This window comes from Desmodus rotundus, chromosome X, assembly GCF_022682495.2.
Source record: "Desmodus rotundus isolate HL8 chromosome X, HLdesRot8A.1, whole genome shotgun sequence".
NCBI lineage: Eukaryota > Metazoa > Chordata > Mammalia > Chiroptera > Phyllostomidae > Desmodus > Desmodus rotundus.
In genome coordinates this window covers 18,809,758-18,829,841 of record NC_071400.1, presented here as the reverse complement: position 1 = coordinate 18,829,841, position 20,084 = coordinate 18,809,758, and the positions used below count along the sequence as shown (strand labels likewise).

The 20,084-nt window shown below is 42.9% G+C and overlaps 1 protein-coding gene across 1 annotated transcript in view; it reads right to left on the bottom strand.

Moving 5' to 3' along the window:
• Nucleotides 1-18,867, bottom strand: part of HS6ST2 (heparan sulfate 6-O-sulfotransferase 2) — a 334,044-nt gene extending 315,177 nt beyond the window's left edge. The window contains exons 1-2 of the mRNA XM_053917368.1: nucleotides 18,174-18,867; nucleotides 16,799-17,317 (exon numbers count right to left, since the gene is read on the bottom strand). Coding sequence (XP_053773343.1) covers nucleotides 16,799-17,317; nucleotides 18,174-18,601 — 947 coding nt within the window. The 5' untranslated portion in view covers nucleotides 18,602-18,867. The remainder of the gene's footprint in view (nucleotides 1-16,798; nucleotides 17,318-18,173) is intronic.
• Nucleotides 18,868-20,084: the final 1,217 nt, after the last annotated feature.

Genomic DNA, 20,084 nt, shown 5'->3' with positions numbered 1-20,084 from the left:
AAATTGTGACTTAAAAAGAACCTACAGTCCAATCAGAAAAATATATTTATTGGTAATTCCCATGTGATCATATTTGATACATTTATATCATAGGATAACAAGTTCAAAACTATTGCTAAGTTATAAATATGGAATTTATGTGGAAATTGCATCTATTGAATTTTATTTTGAATTTGCATGTGTGCCCATACTTGAATTTTTATAATATTCCAGGAAAAGCACAGTGGAATGTGCCAGACAGATTTATTTAGTGTTATGCTCTGAAACGTGTCAAAGTCTTCAACACTGTTCTTAAAGGCAAAATGGCGGGAATAACAAATGGGATGTAATAAGACCAACCGAATAATCCGTGCAGTCCAATACCCAGTAAAACTAAAAAAACTCTTTTGCCAAAAAATATTTGACTAAAGTTTAGACAAATTATTTCTCTAATTTACAATGAATGTCATCGTATTAGAAGACATATACCATTAATTGAATTCTTCACTATGCTTTAATGGCACTAATTTATACCTTTTTTCCCCCCTAAACTCCGTGACTAAATATCTCAATTTGTCACAAAATGGAGATACTAGCTTTTCAACTGTGAAACACATTCTTTACACTAGCAAAACAACTTGTACCTAGAATGTCGTTTCAGTGGAGTTTCAACATGTTTATACAACTCGCTGCATATAGTAATACCTCAGATAACCAGACCAGTTGGGTAATGAAGTGTTTTAATCAACTTAATTTGTAGTTAACTGGACTGATGCTCTTATGAAGTGAAACTGCCATAGGAGGCAGCTGCTCCAACAGAGTCGAGTCCCCTACTTTCCCAGATGAGGGCAACACATATACTACTAAGTGGGCTAAGCTATCAGCTATGTGTATTTAGAACTATAGCCCTTCAACAGCCCCAAGGCTTCACTCTTCTAGCCAGACCATTAGCTCTGGTATCAGCTCACTTGGAAAGAGGCTCATGAAGACTCAAAGTCCAGACTGTCTTGGATGACTCTGACTGAGCATAAAAAGCCTTATACTTCCAACTGTGTACCACTATTAATTTCCTGTTCCATTTAATTTTTAAACACACAAGAAAAATAGTAATCCTCTCAAATATCTCTATACAGCATGGTGTAAGAGTTCCATGGATTCTTTGGAATACATCAGCCAATCATCAGAAAAATTAGCAGCCTTTCAGTCTGAAAGTTTATTCAGCTGAGGCTGCTTTCCTCACTAAGGACTCCCAGGATATCAAGAAACTAATGAAATAACCAGCCATAGTCTTCAGGAACCAAAATGTAGACATGAGTATAATTTATCATAGCCATAATAAAACATCATTTTAAAAACTGTCAACATTTACTTTTATTATCCAAGTAGTGCATAGTCAAAAAATGATATTCAAAACTTTCAGAGAAGCAGAGTAAGAAAATAAATCACTGATCAATCTATTAACATCCTGGTATTTTTCTCACATTCTTTATGCTTAGATTTAGGAGGGGAAGGAAGATGATTTGTACATGTCTCTCTCTCTCTCTCTCCCTCTCTCTCTCTCTTCCCCTCTCTCCCTCTCTTATAGCTGTTGTATTTCTACTGAGTCCATAATTATCTTTTTCCTTTAGCATTAAATCATTAGCAATTTTTCCATACTCTATAAAAGGACATTTAAATGGTATTGTAATAATTCTTCAAGTGGATGCACTGAGATTTCTTGAATCATTCTCCTCCATGTGGATGTTTAGATTTTTCAATTTGTTGCACTAATAAATACCTCATTAGCCTCCTATATAGCCTTATAACATCCTATGCATTTCTCCCATGGCACTTCTCACAATTTTATGTAATTAATTATTTGGTTCATGTCTCTCTGTCCCACTCCTGATTTCTCACAGTGTACCCAAGCACAGTGATAAAAGATATGTAACAAATATTTGTTGAGTAAATTAATGAATAAACCGAGAAGTGAATGAAAAACATGTATAGGGTTACACTTTTCAATCAAATCTTAGAAAAGAAATCATGGCTCAAAAAAATAAATACTTTAATGTTCTGTTTATATTCTCTAATTTATTTCCAAAACAATCATTCAAATTTACATTCTCACCAACAGTGTATGAAAATTATGGTATTTACCACAACTTGTCAACACTGGCAACTCTCTTTCTTTGTCTGATGGTGATTGTATTTGAGTTTTTTTGTTTTGTTGTGTGTTGTTTTAATCAAGGTTATTTACAGGGGCAAAAAGGTTTTCCTACATTTAGTTATTTAAATTTGCATTTCTTCAGTACCGGTGAGACTAAACAGTTTTTCTGTCTGTAAACCAGCTGTGGTTCCCATTTTTTAAATTGTGTGGTCATACTCTTTGTTTTTCCAATCAATTCATAGCAGTTCTTTATACAGGACACATGTCATTCTTTTCTCTGTTTTATTTGTTGTGCATATTTGCATCACTTTGATATGTGCCTTTTCACTTTGGCTATTTTTTTTGACAGATGAGTACTTCTCATTTTTATGTAATTGTAACTGTGTATCTTTACCTCTATTCAAACATTCTTTTTTCTTGACTGAGTGCCACATGTGAACTGCAGCTATCATTTAAATAATGCCATTTGTGAATTTAGGTTAACTGCATTCACAGACTCCCACATTATACATGCAAGCCCTAACCTGTCCCAAGGCCCAAGTTCTCACTTTACAAGTTCTGGCCACTAGATGTATAAGCAACATAGACCATTCACAGCTCCTCAATACTTTCCCAGCCCAAACTAGATACCCTTGTCAACCTCTGCATTGGTCAACACTACCACCTGCATTCCGGACTAGAAGTCAGTGAGGTACATTTAATTGGACTTCAGCCTTCACACACTCTTATGTTTTGTTTTGTTTTGTTTTTTAAACATTCCTTCTATCCAAAAGCTTTTCTTTCTTTGTTTCAAAAAGATGTTTGGTTTTTTTTTACTGAAGATAGAGAAAACTATTCTCACAAAAAAAGGCACAAAAAACTGACCCAATGTGATTTCTACCAAAGCAGTTATTTTTTAAATTTTTACTGAATTCATGGGGGTGACATGGGTTAATAAAATTATACAGGTTTCAGGTGTACAATTTGATAATACATAATCTATATATTGCATTGTGTGTTCCCCACCCAAATTCTAGTCTCCTTCTGTCACCATTTATCCCCCTTTTACCCTCTTCTACCTCCCCCACCCTTTTACCTCTGGTTTACCTCTGGTTTCCATGCTGTTTGGAAATCACCATACTGTTTGTATGTGTAAGTTTTTTCCTTTGATTAATCCCTTCACCTTTTTCACTCAATCCGACAACCTCTCCTTCCCTCTAACAGCTGTCAGTCTATCTTCTGTATCTGTATTTTTTTCCATTGATTCCACATATAAGTGAAATAAGAAGGTATTTGTCTTTCTATGACTGGCTTATTTCACTTTGGATTTCCTTCTTTTTTTTAATAGCCAAGTAGTATTCCATTGTGTAAATGTATCAGCTTGTTTTATCCACTCATTTACCGATGGGCACTTGGGCTGCTTCCAAATCTCGGCTATTGCAAATAATGGTGCAATGAACATAGGGATGGATACATTCTTTTGAACTAGTACCTCAGATTTCTTCAGATAAATTCCCAGAAGTGGAATCCCTGGGTCATAAGGCAGTTCCATTTTAATTTTTTGAGGAAAGTACATAATTTTGAGGAAGTCCCATACTGTTTTCCACAGTGGCTGCACCAATCTGCATTCCCACCCACAGAACACGAGAGTCCCTTTTCTCCACATCCACGCCAACACATGTTGTTGATTTATTGATGATGCCATTCCGACAGGTGTGAGGTGATATCTCATTGTGGTTTTAATTTGTATTTCTCTGATGATTAGTGGCATTGAGCATCTTTTCATGTTTGTTGGCCAACTGTATGTCCTCTTTGAAGAAGTGTCTGTTCAGGACCTTTGCTCATTTTTTAAATTGTGTTGTTAGGTGAGGTTTATTTTGGTGTTGAGTGGTATAAGTTCTTTATAAATTTTTAATATTAACCCCTTATCAGATGTATCATTGGCAAATATGTTCTCCAATTTAGTGCAGTGTCATTTGATTTTGTTGATGGTTTCCTTTGTTGTGGAAAAATTTTTACTTTGACGTAGTCCCATTTGTTTATTTTTTTTTTCTTTTGTGTCTCTTACCAGAGGAGACATACCAGAAAAAAATATTTCTATGAGAAATGCCTGAGATTTTGCTGCCTATGTTTTCTTCTAAGATTTTTATGGTTTCAAGCCTTACATTAAATCTTTAATCCATTTTGAGTTTATTCTTGTGTATGTTGTAAGAAGGTAGCCTAATTTCATTTTTTGCACATATTTGTCCAATTTCCCAAACACTATTTATTGAAAAGACAATCTTTACCCCCATTGTATGTTATTGCCCTCTTTATAGAATATTAATTGACCATAAAAACACTGGTTTATTTCTGAGTTCTCTATTCTGTACCATTGATCTATGTGTCTGTTCTTATGCCAGTACCATGCTGCTTTGATTACCATGGTCTTGCAATAGAGCTTGATATTAGGTAGCATGATTCTTTCAACGTTTTTCTTGTTTCCTAAGATTTCTGAGGCTATTCGGGGTCTGTTTTGCTTCCATAAAAATTTTTGTAATATTTGTTCTAGTTCTGCGAAATACACCATTGGTTTCTTGATAAGAATGGTGTTAAATCTGTAGATTGCTTTGAGTAGTATGGATATTTTAATGATGTTAATTCTTCCTATTTATGAACATAGTATATGTTTCCACTTATTTGTATCTTTTTTAGTTTCTTAGTTCAGGTCTTTTACATCCTTGGGTAAATTTATTCATAAGGAGATTTTTTGATGCAATTGTAAATGGGATTGTTTTCTTAGTTTCCCTTTCTGGATATTTCAGTATAGGTGTATAAACATGCCACTCACTGCTGGATGTTTATTTTGTATCCTGCTCCTTTACTGAATTCATTTTTCAGTTCTAGTAGTATTTTGGTGGAACCTTTAGGATCCTCTAAACACAGTATCATGTCATCTGCAAATAATGACACTTTTACTTATTTCTTTGCAATTTCGGTGACTCTTATTCCTTCTTGTCTGATTACTGTACCTAAGTCTTCCAGTGCTATGTTGAATAAAAGTAGTGAAAGCAGACAGCCCCATATTTTTCCCTATCTTAAGGAAACACTTTTAGTTTTTGCCCATTGATTACGATGCTGGCAGTAGGTTTGTCATATATGGCCTTTATTATATTGAGGTATGTTCCCTCTATTCCCATTTTGCTGAGGGTTTTCATCATAAATGGGTGCTGGATTTTATCAAATGCTTTTCTGCATCTATTGATATAATCATTTAATTTTTATCCTTCATTTTGTTTATGTGGTGTATCACATTTATTGATTTGCTCGTATTGTACCAACTTTGTATCTCCGGAATAAATCCCACTTGATCAATGGTGTAGGATCTTTTTAATGTATTCCTGGATATGGTTTGCTAATATTCTGTTGAGGATTTTAGCATCTATGTTCATCAGGGATATTAGCCAAAATTTTTGTTTCTTTGTAGTGTCTTTTTCTGGTTTTGGAATTAGGATAATGCTGGCCTCATGAAGTGAACTTGGGAGTCTTCCCTTCTCTTGAATTTCTTGGAAAAGTTTGAGAAGAACAGGTACAGGTTTTTCTTTGAATGTTTGGTAAAATTCACCTGTGAAGTCCTCCACTCTAGAACTTTTGTTTCCTGGGATTTTTTTTTTTTTCATTACTGCTTCAATTTCATTAGTTGTATCAGTCTATTCTCATTATGATCTTTTCTGATTCAGTTTTGGAAGATTGTATGCTTCTAGGAATTTATCCATCTTATGCAGATTGTGCAATCTGTTGGCATATAGCTGTTCATAATATTTTCTTATGATCCTTTGTATAACTTTGGTGTCAGTTGTTACTTCTCCTTTTTCATTTATGATTTTATTTATTTGGGTCCTCTCTTTTTCTTGGTGAGTTTTGTTAAAGGTGTGTGAATCTTGTTTATCTTTCCAAAGAAACAGTTCTTGGTTTCACTGATTGTATTGTATTTCTTTTTAAATTCCATTTCTATGTGCTGTGATCTTTATTATTTCCTTTATTCCTCACTTTGGACTTTGTTGTGCTTTTTCTAGTTCCTTTAAGTATAACATTAGATTTTTTGAGATTTTTCTTGTTTCTTGAGGTAAACCTGTAATCTTATAAATTTGCCTCTATAAATTTGTCCCATAGATTTGAGGTTGTTGTGTTCTCATTTTCATTTGTTTCAGGGTATTTCTTTTTACTTCTTCCTTGTTCTCATTGCTAACCCATTCATCGTTTAGTAAAATGTTACTTAGCTTCCGTGTGTTTATGTGTTTTTCAGCTTTTTTTTCTCAATTGATTTCTAGTTTCATAGTATTATGGTCAGAGAAGATGCTTGATGTGATTTCAAAAATTTCAAATTTATTGACAATTGTTTTTGTCCTAATATGGAGTCTATCCTAAAAAAATGTTCCAAGTGCACTGGAAAAGAATGTACATTCTTATGCTTTGGGGTGAGATGCACTGAAGATATCAATTACCATATTTTGCTGTGTCTAATGCACACCCACACTTTTTGTGTACTTTATACAGAGTATTATTATACCCATTATTATACCCATGGTATGTAACCATTATACCCAGGTATAATGCACATCCTTATTTTTCCCTCAAAAATTTCAGGAAAAAAAGGGCACATTATACATGGCAAAATACATTACATCCATCTGATCTAGTTTCTCATTTAAAGCTATGGTTTCCTCATTATTTTTCTGTCTGGATGTTCTGTCCATTGATTTCAATTGAGTGTCAAAATTCCCTACTATGACTGCATTACTGTCAATTCCTCACTTTATGTCCATCACTATTTGCTTTATATATTTAGGTGCTCCTATGTTGGGTGCATAAATGTTTACAAGGATTATATCCTTTTGCTGGATTAATCCCTTTAACATTATGTAATGTCCTTCTCTGTCTCTTATCATAGCCTTTGTTTTGAGGTTTACTTTGCCTGATACAAGTATTGCTATCCCAGTTTTGTTTTTATCTATTTGCATGAAATCTTTTTTCCATCCTTTTAATTTTAGTCTGTGTATATACCTTTCATTCTGTGGCCGATCTCTTGTAGACAGCACATACAAGTATATGGGTATTGTTTTCTTTTTTTTTTAAAGATTTTATTTATTTATAAACAGAGGGGAAGGGGGGAGAATGAGAGGGAAACATCAATGTGTGGTTATCTCCTGCACACCACCTACTAGGGACCTGGCCCACAACCCAGGCATGTGCCCTGACTGGGAATTGACCTGGAGACCCTCTGGTTCGAAGGCCAGCGCTCAATCCACTGAGCTACACCAGCCAGGGCAATGGGTATTGTTTTCTTATCTATTCAGCTACCTTGTGTCTTCTGATAGGAGCATTTAAGCCATTCGCATTTAAAGTGATTATTGATAGGTATGAACTTATTGCCATTTTATTCTTTATAACTATGTTCCTCTGTGAGTGTGTGTGTATCTGTGTGTTTGCTCCTACTTAAAGAAGAGCCATTTAATATTTATTGTAATACTGGCTTGCTGATAATAAAATTCCTTTGCTTTTTCTTTTCTGGGAAGCTTTTTATTTCTCCTTCAATTTTAAATGATAGACTTGCTAAGTAAAGTAGGTCCTTGCGTTTCACCACCTTGAATATTTCATGCCAATCCCTTCTGGCCTGAAATGTTTCTGTTGATAAATCATCTTATAGTCTCATGGGAACTCCCTTGTAGGTAACTGTCTTTCTCTTGTTGCTTTTTACATTCTTTGCCTTTGAATTTTGCCATTTTAATTATGATTGTCTTCGTGTGGGACTCTTTGGGTTCATCATGTTTGTGATTTTCTGTGCCTCCTAAATATGTGTGCTTTTCTTTCACAAGGTTAAAGAAGTTTTCAGTCATTATTTGTTTAAATAGGTTCTTTTTTTTATTTTTATCGATTTTTATATATTTATTTTTAGAGAGCAGAAGGGATGGAGAAAGAGGAGAGAAACATCAGTGTGTGGTTGCTTCTTGCGCATCCCTCACTGGGGACCTGGCCCGCAACCTAGGCATGTGCCCTGACTGGGAATGGAACCAGCAACCCTTTGGTTCGCAGGCCAGCACTCAATCCACTGGGCCACACCAGCCAGCGCTTCAAATAGGTTCTTAATCCCTTGCTCTCTCTCCCCTCATGATGCAGATATTGTTACACTTCATGTTGTCCAAAAGGTCCCTTAAACTGTCCTTATTTTTTTTTTCTTTTTGCTACTCTGATTGGTTGTTTTCTGTTATCTTGTCTTCCAAATCTTTCATCTGGCCCTCTGCTATATCTAACTTGTTATTGATTCCTTGTACTATGTTCCCTTTTTTAAAGATTTTATTAATTTATTTTTAGAGAAAGGAGAGGAGAGAGAGAAACATCAATGTGTAAGAGAAGCATCAATATATTAGAGAACATTGATTGGCTTGCTTCTCACACACACCCCTATTAGGGACCTGGCCTGCAACCCAGGCATGTGCTCCAACTAGGAATCGAACTGGCAACCATTCACTTTGCAGGACGATGCCCAACCAAATAAGCCATGCTAGCCAGGGCCTTCTAGTATATTCTTCATTTCAGATATTGTATTGTTCACTTCTTTGTGGTTCTGTATGCTTTCCATGTCCTTTCTAATGCTGTTGCAGTCCTCAATAGTTTCCTTGACCATTCTTATAACCATTTTTTTTGAACTCTGTATCTGGTAAATTGCTTGCCTCCATGTCCTTTAGCTTTTTCCAGAGATTTCTCCTGTTCTTTCATTTAGGGCATGCTTCTTTGTCTCCTGATTTTGGCTGTCTCTTTGTGTTTGTTTCTATGTATTAGGTAGATCTTCTGACTCCCAGTTTGGATAGGTTGGCCTTATGTTGTAGGTTTCCTGTGGGACATAGTGGCACAGTATCCTTGATCCCATGAGCTGGGTGCTCCAAGAATGTCCCTTGTGTGTATACATGAACCTCCTGCTGTAATTGAGTCTTCATTGCTATTGGCCCATTTGTGTGTGGGGCTGATACTCAGGCTGGCTGACTGTGAGGACTGACCTAAACCACAGTGTATGAGCTGCTGTGCAGGTGCTTATCATATGAAGTAGAGTTTGCCTCAGCAGGGTCTGGTACCTGCCAAGACCTCCCTTTATATACGCTGCTTGTGAAGCTAATTGGAAGATCCTGCTCTGATGTTGTCTGAAGCTAGCCACTGTGTGTGCCTGTTCTGGGGCCTCTTGGGAAGGGCTCTGGTGCAGTTAGTGTCAGACACTGCCTGAGACTGGCCCTGGGCAACCTATTTGGAGCTACAAAGTGATCCACAGTTTGTGGCTGTCTCTACTAAGCTGCAGTGTGCTCAGAAAGGACAAAGTTGTATACCAAGGCCAGCTTTTACCAGCACCAAGCCCAGGGGCAGGTCAGCAAAAGTCCCAAGGCACCCAGAGTTTTTCCTTTGCAAGTCTCTACCTGCCAGCTGCCTATTAGGCTCAGTCACTGAAAGAGCCTCTGTTGGTACTCAGGTTGCATGAGGAAGGTTCTCAGTGAGTCAGCAGGTAGGGGTGAGTGTTCACTAGTTTGATGCAGGTTCAAACTTAGTGCCAGTGCTATGTCTGAGGCCACTCAGCAAATGTCCCCGGGTATACTGTCTGGCTGCCACCCACCAGGTGCCCAAGACCTTTGTGGTGGAGCAGGGTCTCATGGAGTCATCAGGGTGAGACCAGTAGGGTTTATCAGGACCCAACATACTAAGATTTGGCTGCATAAAGGGAGAGCTCTGTACTGGTCCTAGAGCTACATAATTCATTCTGTCCAAAATTCTGCCAGGAGCCTGAGATCAATAAGGAAGGGCTGTCAGGAGTCGGGAGGTTGGGACTAGTGGATCTCCAGTGAGGGGAAGGTGTTGGTCAGGCTTGGGGGAAGGTAGGAGTAGTAGCCCCTACTCCAGAGTCATACAACTCAGTCTGTCCTAGATATTCTGTCCAGGCCTTGGCAGGGCAGAGCCACCAGGAGTAAAGACAGTGGGACCACCTACACCCCAGAGGGTGAAGCTAGTGGATCTCTTGTGAAGGGGAGGCACCAGTCAGATTCACAAGAAGTTAGGAAGAATGGCTCCCACCCTAATGTCACACTACTCAGTCACCGACACTCACTGAGTCTGTCCAGACCTCTATACCCCAGCCCAGGAAGTTGTCCCTTCAGCAGGGCATGGGCTCACAGGATGGAGTGACAGGGAGTCCAGAGGGTGGAGTTTTGCATTACCCCAGGCTGATATTCTAAGGAGGGGAGTGCTCCATCCAAGAAAGATGGCCTCTGTGGTGTGTGAGAGGAACTCAACACAGGAATCCAACACAGTGGCTGTCCTCACAACTCTCTCCCCCTAGAGCTACAAACCCCAGCCTCCCCTCACACAACTACAATCCACTTTGCCCTCCCTCTTCTGAAGCCCAGGGTAAGTGGCTTTGAACCAGATTTTGTGCATTGGCCTTTTAGGAGTGTTCGTATGTCTTTTAGCAGACCTCTTTTTCTGCTTGGCAGAAAGAATCCCTGCTGATATAAACAAGCCAGATATTTGTGGGCACCTCTTCCCAGTTCTGGTGCTCTGGGATGGGTAGCTCAGGGTGGGGTGTGATCTCACATTCCTTAAGGGGAACCTTTGAAGCTAAGTTATCCCTGTAGAATCTCAGCCACTGCTCATGGGAACAGGGCCAGCCCTTTTTGCATCTCCACCCTTATACCGGTCTAGATGTGGCTTCTTCTATAAATCCTTGCTCATAAGACTCCTCTTCAGATAGTCTTCAGTTGGTTATGCAGCTTGCTTCCTCTATATTTTAGTTGTACTTCCAGTTTGGTCCTGGGAGGAGGCAGTGTAACATCTACCAGCTCTTCCACCATCTTGGACCTCCACAAGAGCTTTTCATGGTCACTGGGATTCAACCCTTCATTGCCATTCTGGGCCTCTACAATGAGGCTTTGCCCCACATGCTTTCTGAAACATTCCCCAAATATGAACTTTCTCCATTCTTTCCAGCACTAGCTAGGTGAGGCTGCTGGAACTCATGATACCATGAGGATGCCATGCCCATCCACAATAACTCATGTCTTCTAAAAACAGCCCACTATTCCCAGAAGCCTTCCCAAACAGATCTCTCCTTTTCTGGCCTGTTCCTCATACCTTAGAAAGCAAAGGATCTTTGAAAGCATCTTGGTTAAATCTCCTGTTTTTACAGACAGGGATGAACTTGCCCCAAATGACAAGTTCCTCCCTTCCACTGACCTGCCTATAGTACAGTGTTGTGTACTTTACCTGGTAATCTTTATGGACTTGAAAATGGTGGCATTTCCATTTTGGGCTTTGTCTTGGATCGAACCTCCCCCAAATGCTATGGTAGTACTGCAAGGAGTTAATAATACTACACAATGTTTCCTGATTAGACATAAACAGATGGACTTATCTCTATTTTTTAAACATATTCTAGTAAAAGTATGACATTTTAAATACATTATTGATATTCACATCATGCTCAAACTACATCTATATTCTTTATTAAATATCTAAAACATCAAAGTATTCTGTTCTACTGTAAGCTCTGTGGGTGAAAGGATGACACGTCTGTCCTGGAACATAATGGGCAGAGTCACAAAAAAATTGTTTAATAAATAACAGATGGAAGAGATGACTATTCTTTAATATCATTTCATACTACCTAAGTTGAAGACAGATATATCTGTATAAGATATATAAGCTCTAACATTCTCATTGCCATATAACAACAATAATGTAAAATTACTTTTAAGAAATGCTAATTCTGAATGATCTTTTATACTTCCTTAAGAACTTAGAGCTTTGTTGGAACTCCAACAACATGTTTGCCCTTGTGCAGAGATGCTAACTAATACTGGTAAAGTTCTACAGATGTCATCATGGTGAATACCTCTCCCTCTCCTGTGTAATAGTGGGAGTGCATAACAGCTCTTATCAAAGACAGCTGAAGAAATGCATCCTTGGTAAGTGAGGTTTCCCTAGGAGAGCCAAGGGGCCTACAGCCTGATGGACCAGGACAGCATTCCTGGCTGTAAGATTCCATTCAATGGCTGCCTCCCCCTGTACCACAAACCTGCCAATTCATCCTGCTTTACTGAAAAGTACAAAAAGTGAAGGAATGGGAGCACAGGCATGAGGTATGAGCAGGCACACGCACTGTGGAGTCCTTAATAAGACATAGCTCTTTCCAAATACCATATGATTTCACTAATATGTGGAATCTAAAGAGCAAAATAATAAACAAACAAAATTACAACAGACTCATAGACATAGAGAACAGACTGACGGTAGCCAGAGGGGAGGAGAGTTCAGGGACTGGGTGAAAAAGGTGAAGAGACTAAAAAGTACAAATTGGTAGTAACAAAATTGTCATGGGATATAAGTAGAGTGTCAAAAATATAGTTAATAATATTGTAATAACTATGTAGGGTGCCAGGTAAGTACTGGCAATATTGGGGCAACACTTTGTAAAATATATGTTTGTCTAACCATTATAGTGTACACCTAAAGCTAATACAAACTAATATTAAATGTAAGCTATAATTGAAAAATAAAAGTTTAAGAAATAAAATAAAACACACAGCTCTTTCAAAAGAGAGCTGCCTTTTAAAAAGAAATGGATAGAAAATAAAGCATTTACCACAATATTTAAAAGGGAATTAAAAAAAAGAATGCTTTCTCCATATAAATGCCTTTTAGTCCTCTCATGTCAGTGATAGCCTACTGAATTTTAGATAACAACTAATTACTCCCTGTGTGGCTGCTGGAAAACTTAAGAGATGCTAAAAGTCTAGGATGCAACATGAATATGATGATCAGATTCTTTGAATTGTCTAGATGCTGACCTTCCCCTCCCCCCAGCCACCCTGTGTGTGCAGGCCAGTGCCATACGTCGTGAAGAAAAATGAGTCTAGGGCAATTTCTTTGTGCCCAATCCTGAATTCCTCCCACAGACCAAGTGTAGCACTAGAGCTGGATACAAACAGGGAATTTGACCCGAGCAAATCCCACAGAATTTGTGAGTTTTGACAGCCAATAAGCAACAATGTTTTAATACATTTTCAAAAATAGTCTTAGAAATTCTAGAATGAGCAGGAGTCCTCTCATCCCAAACAACATATTGGCAAACAGATGCATGATATGAAATTTCTAGATTTTTTTTAAAAAATAAATATTATTCTTAAAAAACAACGTGTACCTTTTCCCAGCCAAGCACTCTCTCTCTGTCCTCAGGGCAACAGGACTACAGTCGTTTCTATTCAGTAGTTATATATCACCCAAACACTTTACCATCTGCTAAGGCAGGGAAGCGTCTCAAATGAAGCACTGAAAGCAAGATCCAGGGTCTTGGTGAGTGGCCAGCATGGCCTCTCCTGCCTCCCTAATGTCAATGAATGGCTGTGAGTCAGAAGGTGGCCCCTGTTACTGCTGAAGGCCCTACTGACAATACCAGGCGCCTGGGATCTTCCCATTCTTTTCTAATGTGTAGTGATTTCCAACACAGCAAAGAGAAGCCCCTCTGCAACCTAGCCAAGAGACCTAATCCTGGTGAGCATAAAGTTTCAAAGAAGCAGAAATCTTTCTCCAATGGGTGTGGCAACCCTGGCCCAATCTCTCATCCAAACTCACCTGTGTAAAATTACAAAAAATTGTGATGATGTAGGTGATAACAGTGTCAGTTAACATTTATTGGGTGTTTACTCTGTGATAATTACTAACATGAAATGTCTCTCACTGTGTTTTTGCAAAAACTCTCACTCATCAAGGCACAGTGAACAGAACAAAACAGCTGTGGAGTCAAACAGAACTGGAGTAAGATTCTGGCTGTGCCACTAACATGCTTGATGGCCTTAGGAAAATCCTTCAGTCCCTTTGGGCTTCACTTTCATCTGATAAATGAGGATACTTTTGCCCACTCTGCCCTCTTCCCAAAGATAGTACAAGTTTATAGAGAAATACCAGAGATAAGAGATGTGAAAGCTCATCAGAAATTGGAATGTGCTCTTCACACATACCAGGCTTGGACAGGCTCTGGTCCAAGGTCACAAAGCTGGCTAGTGGCTGGCCTTAAAGTATGACCCAGGCGTCGGAACTCACAGGCCAGACAGGCTAAGCTGTTGTCCCCTTAGTTCAGCAGAATACAGAGACCACCACCTGGCACAGAAGACTGGACACAGGAATTCCCAATGGCGGACTCTCTCATCTACTGAGACCAGTTCCTCCCCCTCATACATCACTACCAGTACAGCTGCCTCTGCTTCTAACTTTCATATCTATCTATCTCTCTCTCTCTCCCCCTTCCTCTCTCATTCTCATTTATGCATATCCCTTGGCTCTTATAGACTATCAGAACTCACAGAACTGGTCCTGCAAGAATGGATTTGTTAACATCCTGGGAAATTCTGGAAATCACAGACTCTCACCATTCTTCAATTTGAAGATTTCTGTAGAGGGGTAGGAATTAATGAAATAAAAAGGTGCCCTTAGGAAAGGGTTTTCAAGAAACATGTATAAAGGATCCACAGACAAAGCCAAAGGGGGGGGGAGGATGGAGGTGGAGCATAGGGGTGGGCAAATGGAGACAACTATATTCAAACAACAATAACAAATCAAAAAAAAGAAGGTGCCTTTAAGGCAGCACTGTGTTTCTCTAGCAAATATTATTTCATTTTTGCAAATATTCTAAGATCCAGGAATTCTCTTTAACAAATGGTTCTTCCTTGATTATAACAGATGACACTGTGATATCACCCTTTTTATGTCCAAGAAAATCTCATTTTTTTCAAATAATTTTATTTCAACATGGGGCAATCCAGAAGGTATACTTATAGACCATGTCACACCCTGACCTACATGTCCAAAAGGATTTTAAAAGGCACATGTGCCCTGTGGAACTCAAGACAGTGCCATAGCTTCCATGTTGGCCGAAACCTCAGTTTTACTTCTCTGCCACAGTCACAGCTGTGGAATTTCATTTTTGCCCTAAAGAGCTTTTTATATCACCATGCCGCACTACACCTACAAGTTCCATCAGCAAGAGAAATTATTTGCAATATTGCCAAATTGTTTGGGATCTTTTTAAACACCAGCATATTTTGGTGACAACAACTTACAAAATTCTCATAATGAATTGAGGCAGCAAACTTCCTAAGCAAAATTCTCTTAAGATGGTGAAAAAAAATCTGTTAGCGCTGGAAAGGAAATAAAAGTTTTACAGATTCTGCCAGAACTCTAGCATTCAAGAAAGAACACTGTAAACTGAGGGAAGGGAAAATGAGTATGGGGCGTGATGATTCCTCTGAATCTCAGCGGTGGCCACAAAGTCAGAGGGCTCCATTTGCCTGCGGCTGGACAGAAGAAACTGCACTGGCTGTGGCATTCCAAGTGACACCTGCAAAGCGCTGCCTAGTCCAGAGCACCATACCTCCCTCGGAGGGTTAACGGGCAGTGTTGGGAGAGGGTCTAGGTAGGCAGCCATTGCAGCAGCAGCAGCAGCTTCAAGAGTCCCTGTGGTCACTCCGATAAGGAAGCAAAGAGCCCGGCCTTGTCTTTGCCTACTCAGAGACCCAGGCAGGAGGCCCCCTGACAACCAGACTTACCTTGCCCACTCCCTGGACTCCCAACGCAGCCAAGATTTGTTTTAGGCAGAATGGGAGCCCTATCTGGACAAGGCACCCCAATACACCCTCCCTGCCCACCCCCTTTATAGTACTCCACGACCTCCACCAACCCAGCACTGCGGCTGCTTGCAGAAAAATGCCCTAGCTTCAAAAGCAATTGGCTACAAGCTCTTCATAAATCACGTTTTTCCGCATCAGCCGGTGGCATGGGTTGATAAATCACCAGCAGTTTCTCAAGGTTCAACCCCACAAGGGGTCGGAGCAGCGTCCCAGCCCTCCCTTTGACCCGCAGGGTGCCCCTTGCACTGGAAAAACGCCGCGGATGCCTGGCGTGCAGCCAGTAGAGAGGGGCGCAAGCTGAGTAACACGAACTCTCTCCAGTGTCCTCAATAAGCGGCAGAGGGACACCTACTCTCTGGGGAGAGCAGATCCAGAGAAGAGAAAAGAGTAGAGAGGGGACCAAAGTCAGCCTCAAAGAGAAAAATCAGAAATGGTGAAAGAGAAAGAAGAGAAGCAAAGTGAGAGAAGAAAAGGGAAGAAGGCAAGATCAAGACAAGATCAGGAGCATGAGAAAGAGGGAAAGACAAACAGGGGAAGCAAGAATAAAAGGGGGAAAGAATTCAGCAGTGGGAAGGAGTACGAAATTGATTCGGAACCGGAGTGAGGAGAAGAGCGAGGACAGGTGAGGCTCAGGAACACTACACAGAGCGCGGTTCTTTCAGGCGCTCCAGTTCGGAGTCTGCGTGCGGTACCGTGTCCCAACAGCGGGCGGGGGGCGCTCGTTCCCGGCCTCCCGGCCTCTTCCCCCGTGCTCGCTCACTGCCAACAAGCAGACCCACCGAAGGACAGACAGACAGGTGTCCCGGGCCGGAGCTGACAGGCGTCCTGCGGCCGCCAGCGTGCGCGCCAGGACACCAGGCGCCTGCCCAGCAGAGGAGCAACTGCTGGGTGGCCGAGGTGAGTATTGGGTCGCAGGCACCTTCCGGCAGCGCCTCCCCGCGCTCGGCCCACCCAGGCCCAGGTCCGGTCCTGCACACCTCGGGCGATCACTCACCTAGATGGTCTCTGCTTGGCGTCGCGCTTGCCATCCACCACGGCGGGCACGCAGCTGGTAAGCTCGGTCCAGTCTGCGTGCAACCCGCAGCTCCAGCCTGTGGAGAACCTGGAGAAGAGCCAGGTCTCCCGCTTACCCGGCCGGTGGCAAGTGCATTTCTTCTGACCCACGCGGCATTCGCAAGGCTGCTCCAGCTGGATGTTTCGCACCAGGTGGCGGCCAAAAGTGGTACCTCCGGTCTTCTGGATGTGCAGGAACACGATCAGGTCATCGCCGTTGATGTCGAAGTCTACCTTGCGCAGGAGATCACCTCGACTGAAATTGTAACGGGGCACGAACCTGGCGGAGCTCTCATCCTCTGAGCGGTACGGGTCCGGCATCGGGGAGCTGAACGCCTGAAGACGGAGGAGCTGGCATTCTGTGCCGGGGCACACATATTGCAGGACGATCACGGCAAACAGGAACAGCATCACCAAAGCCAGCAGCAGCTTGTTGGATTTCTCATCCATATTCCCGACGCTGGGGGAAACCCAAGTTCGTTACGTCAATCCCGCAGCTCAGCCCGCGCTCGTCGTGCGCCCGCAATCCCCCTCCCCCTGGCGCCGCTGTTGCGCCCCTTTCCCCCCTCCCCTCCACACAGAGTACTCCACCGCGGCGGCAGCCGCGGCGGCGGTGGCGCCCTTCCTCGTTTCCTTCCTTCCCGGCAGGCTCAGCGCTGTGGCTTCTGCCGCACACCACCCCCACCCCACCCCCCGACTCCTTCCCGCTGGCCGCCTGCCCTCTCCCCGCGCCGGAGCTCTCAGGAGCCGTTTCGCGGGGTTTCGTACCCCTAAAACCCTGGTTGCCCCACTTCCCAACTCACACCCCCGGTCTGCGACCTCTCGCATCTCCCTCCACTCTCGGTGGCTTCGTGGCTCCCATCCCCATCCCAATTCGCCCACCACACTCTCCCAGACGCTTCTTTCCCCTAGTCCCCTCGGTACTTATGCCGCCAACTCCCAGCCTGCCCTAGCTGGCTTCCTCCCCTTGTCCCCCCTCCCAAGCCTTCCGCTTTCCCGCACCCGGTTGCCCACCTAGGAGGCCGCCAGGAGTGAGATCGGAGTTGGGCGTGCTGAGTTCCCCTGGGGGAAGGAGTCAGCCGGCAGCCTGACTGGCTAGCAGAGACGCTGCGCTGCCGGCGCCTGCGGAACCTCGGGGAGGCAGCCGCAGCATGGTCAAAAGCGCGCTGCGTCCCCGCGGAGCGCCCAAGCCCCGTTGCCCCGAGCTAGCTGGAACTTTGCTCCCTTCCGTTCCCCTCACGCCTGCCTTCCCTCCTCGTACGGCCCGCTCTCTCCCAGCCCAGGTAGTGCGAATTTCGTTTTCGCCTAAAACGTACCTGGCTAGCGGGCCGAAAATCTTGGAGAAGATCGCACCGAGCACGTGCTTCAGCGAGTGGCCCAGGGCTGCCAGGCCCCGAGTGAGCAGGGCCCGGCAGAGGGAGCCCAGGTCCCAGCGTCTCCTGAGGTCGTGCATCCGCCTGCGGCGGCGTTGGGGCAGCAGCTTGAAGAGTGGGGCGCGCTCGTCTCCCGCCAGGGAGGAAGACGCCTTTAGGGACTCGTCCAGCAGCGGCTGGGAGTTGAATCCGTGAGACACACCCCTAGGAGGGCCCGCGCGGACTGAGGCGGCGACTGATCCGGGCCGGCTCTCTGCCAATTCAGCCTCTACTCTGGAATGCCGGCGGGGACAGGTGGTGCGGGCGGGCTCTCCTCGCTCCGGTTGCAGTGTCCGCCTGAGCGCCCGGGCTGCACACTCAGACAGTGCCATTCCCCCCTTCAGGCAACTCAGGGTACTAAGGATCAGGAGCGAGCTTGAATTTATGTAATACTGCCTCACGCCTAAAAGCACGAGCCACTCCACAAGCAGAGGACCTGGGTTTTCTCTGGTCTTTGGGAACTGCGGTCACTCCAGTGAGCGCATCACTCCACTTTGGCTCGTAATTTCAACCTCCCCTAAAATAGCAAAGGCACAAATTGGACTTTTTCTCTCCCCCTTTGCCAGTTTCCATTCTCCAATGGAAGTGGGAGCATTTTCTGAAAAGGTAAGTCAGCATGGAGGAAAAGCGTGAACAAAAAACGTTACAGAATGGAAGTGTGATCTTTTTCGGAGCAGACACTCGCTACTCTCTTTTTTGCTGAATCCCAGACATCAAGCCCCGTGCCTACAGGAAGGTTTCACTCATATAAGGTTTACTGAAAGAAAGATACATGAGTAAATACTATATCAGAGTGGGGGTATCTAATCAAATGTGATGTGAAAAATGAGGAAGCTAAAACCTAGAGAGAGGAAGAAATGTGCCCAAGTCACACAGCAGATCCCCAGGATTTGAACCCAAGATACCAGAAACCATCCACCCCATCCATCTAATAAACAGGTGCATCCTCAGTCTCCCTTGTCTTTTCGTCTGAAAGACAAAGAATGTAAGTAAGGATTGTCAAGGAAAGAAGGGGATGTCTCCAGGACAAGATCATCAGGAACTCAGGACTCAGGATGTTCCCATATGATAGACCAGGTGAACCTTGCTGTATATAAGGAATTGGTGTTTCTGTGAATGAATGCTCACTCCGTGTCAATTCCACTGCTGCAGAAGTAGCATGGGGTGGCAGCAGTGTTTCAGAACAGTGCTCTTGGGGCTGGAGGTGGGGGGCAGTCATCTGAGTCCTGGGGTGGGAGCAAGTCTGTCCAGAGACAGGGTCTCCCTGTATCTCTCTGGGAACATTTGCCCTCTCACTGAGCTCTGCTCCATCCTCCCTGTTCTTTCTGTGCAATGACATAGCAAGCACTGGTCTAGGTGTCCTGAGAAGCTGTCACTTCCTGGCTGAGCAGCCCTGGGATAATCACTTGCTCCTCCTGAGCCTCAGTTTCCTCTTCTGTAAAATAGGACAAATCCTTCCTTTTGATTATCTGGATCACTGTGACAATTATGATTAGACAATTCCAAATGTAAAGCTGTGTTTACTTGATGCTGTAAGCTCAAATGTGCCAACAGAGTCATAGGTCAATTAAGGAAGGGGTCCTTCTTGGATGACTTCATAGCTGTGCTCCTTGCTCTTAGCTCCCCTCAGACTTCCTCAGTCCTTTCATGTGTCACCAAACCTACTGAGGACAGTGAAGGTCCCTTTGTCCACCTTGTAGGCATGAAGCTTAGGAATCCTGCATTTCAGAAATCCCACTTATCCCTGGGCTCCAGAGGAACCTTGACTGACGAACTTACACTAAGGAACCAGGTGCAGCACCTTAGCTTCCCCCC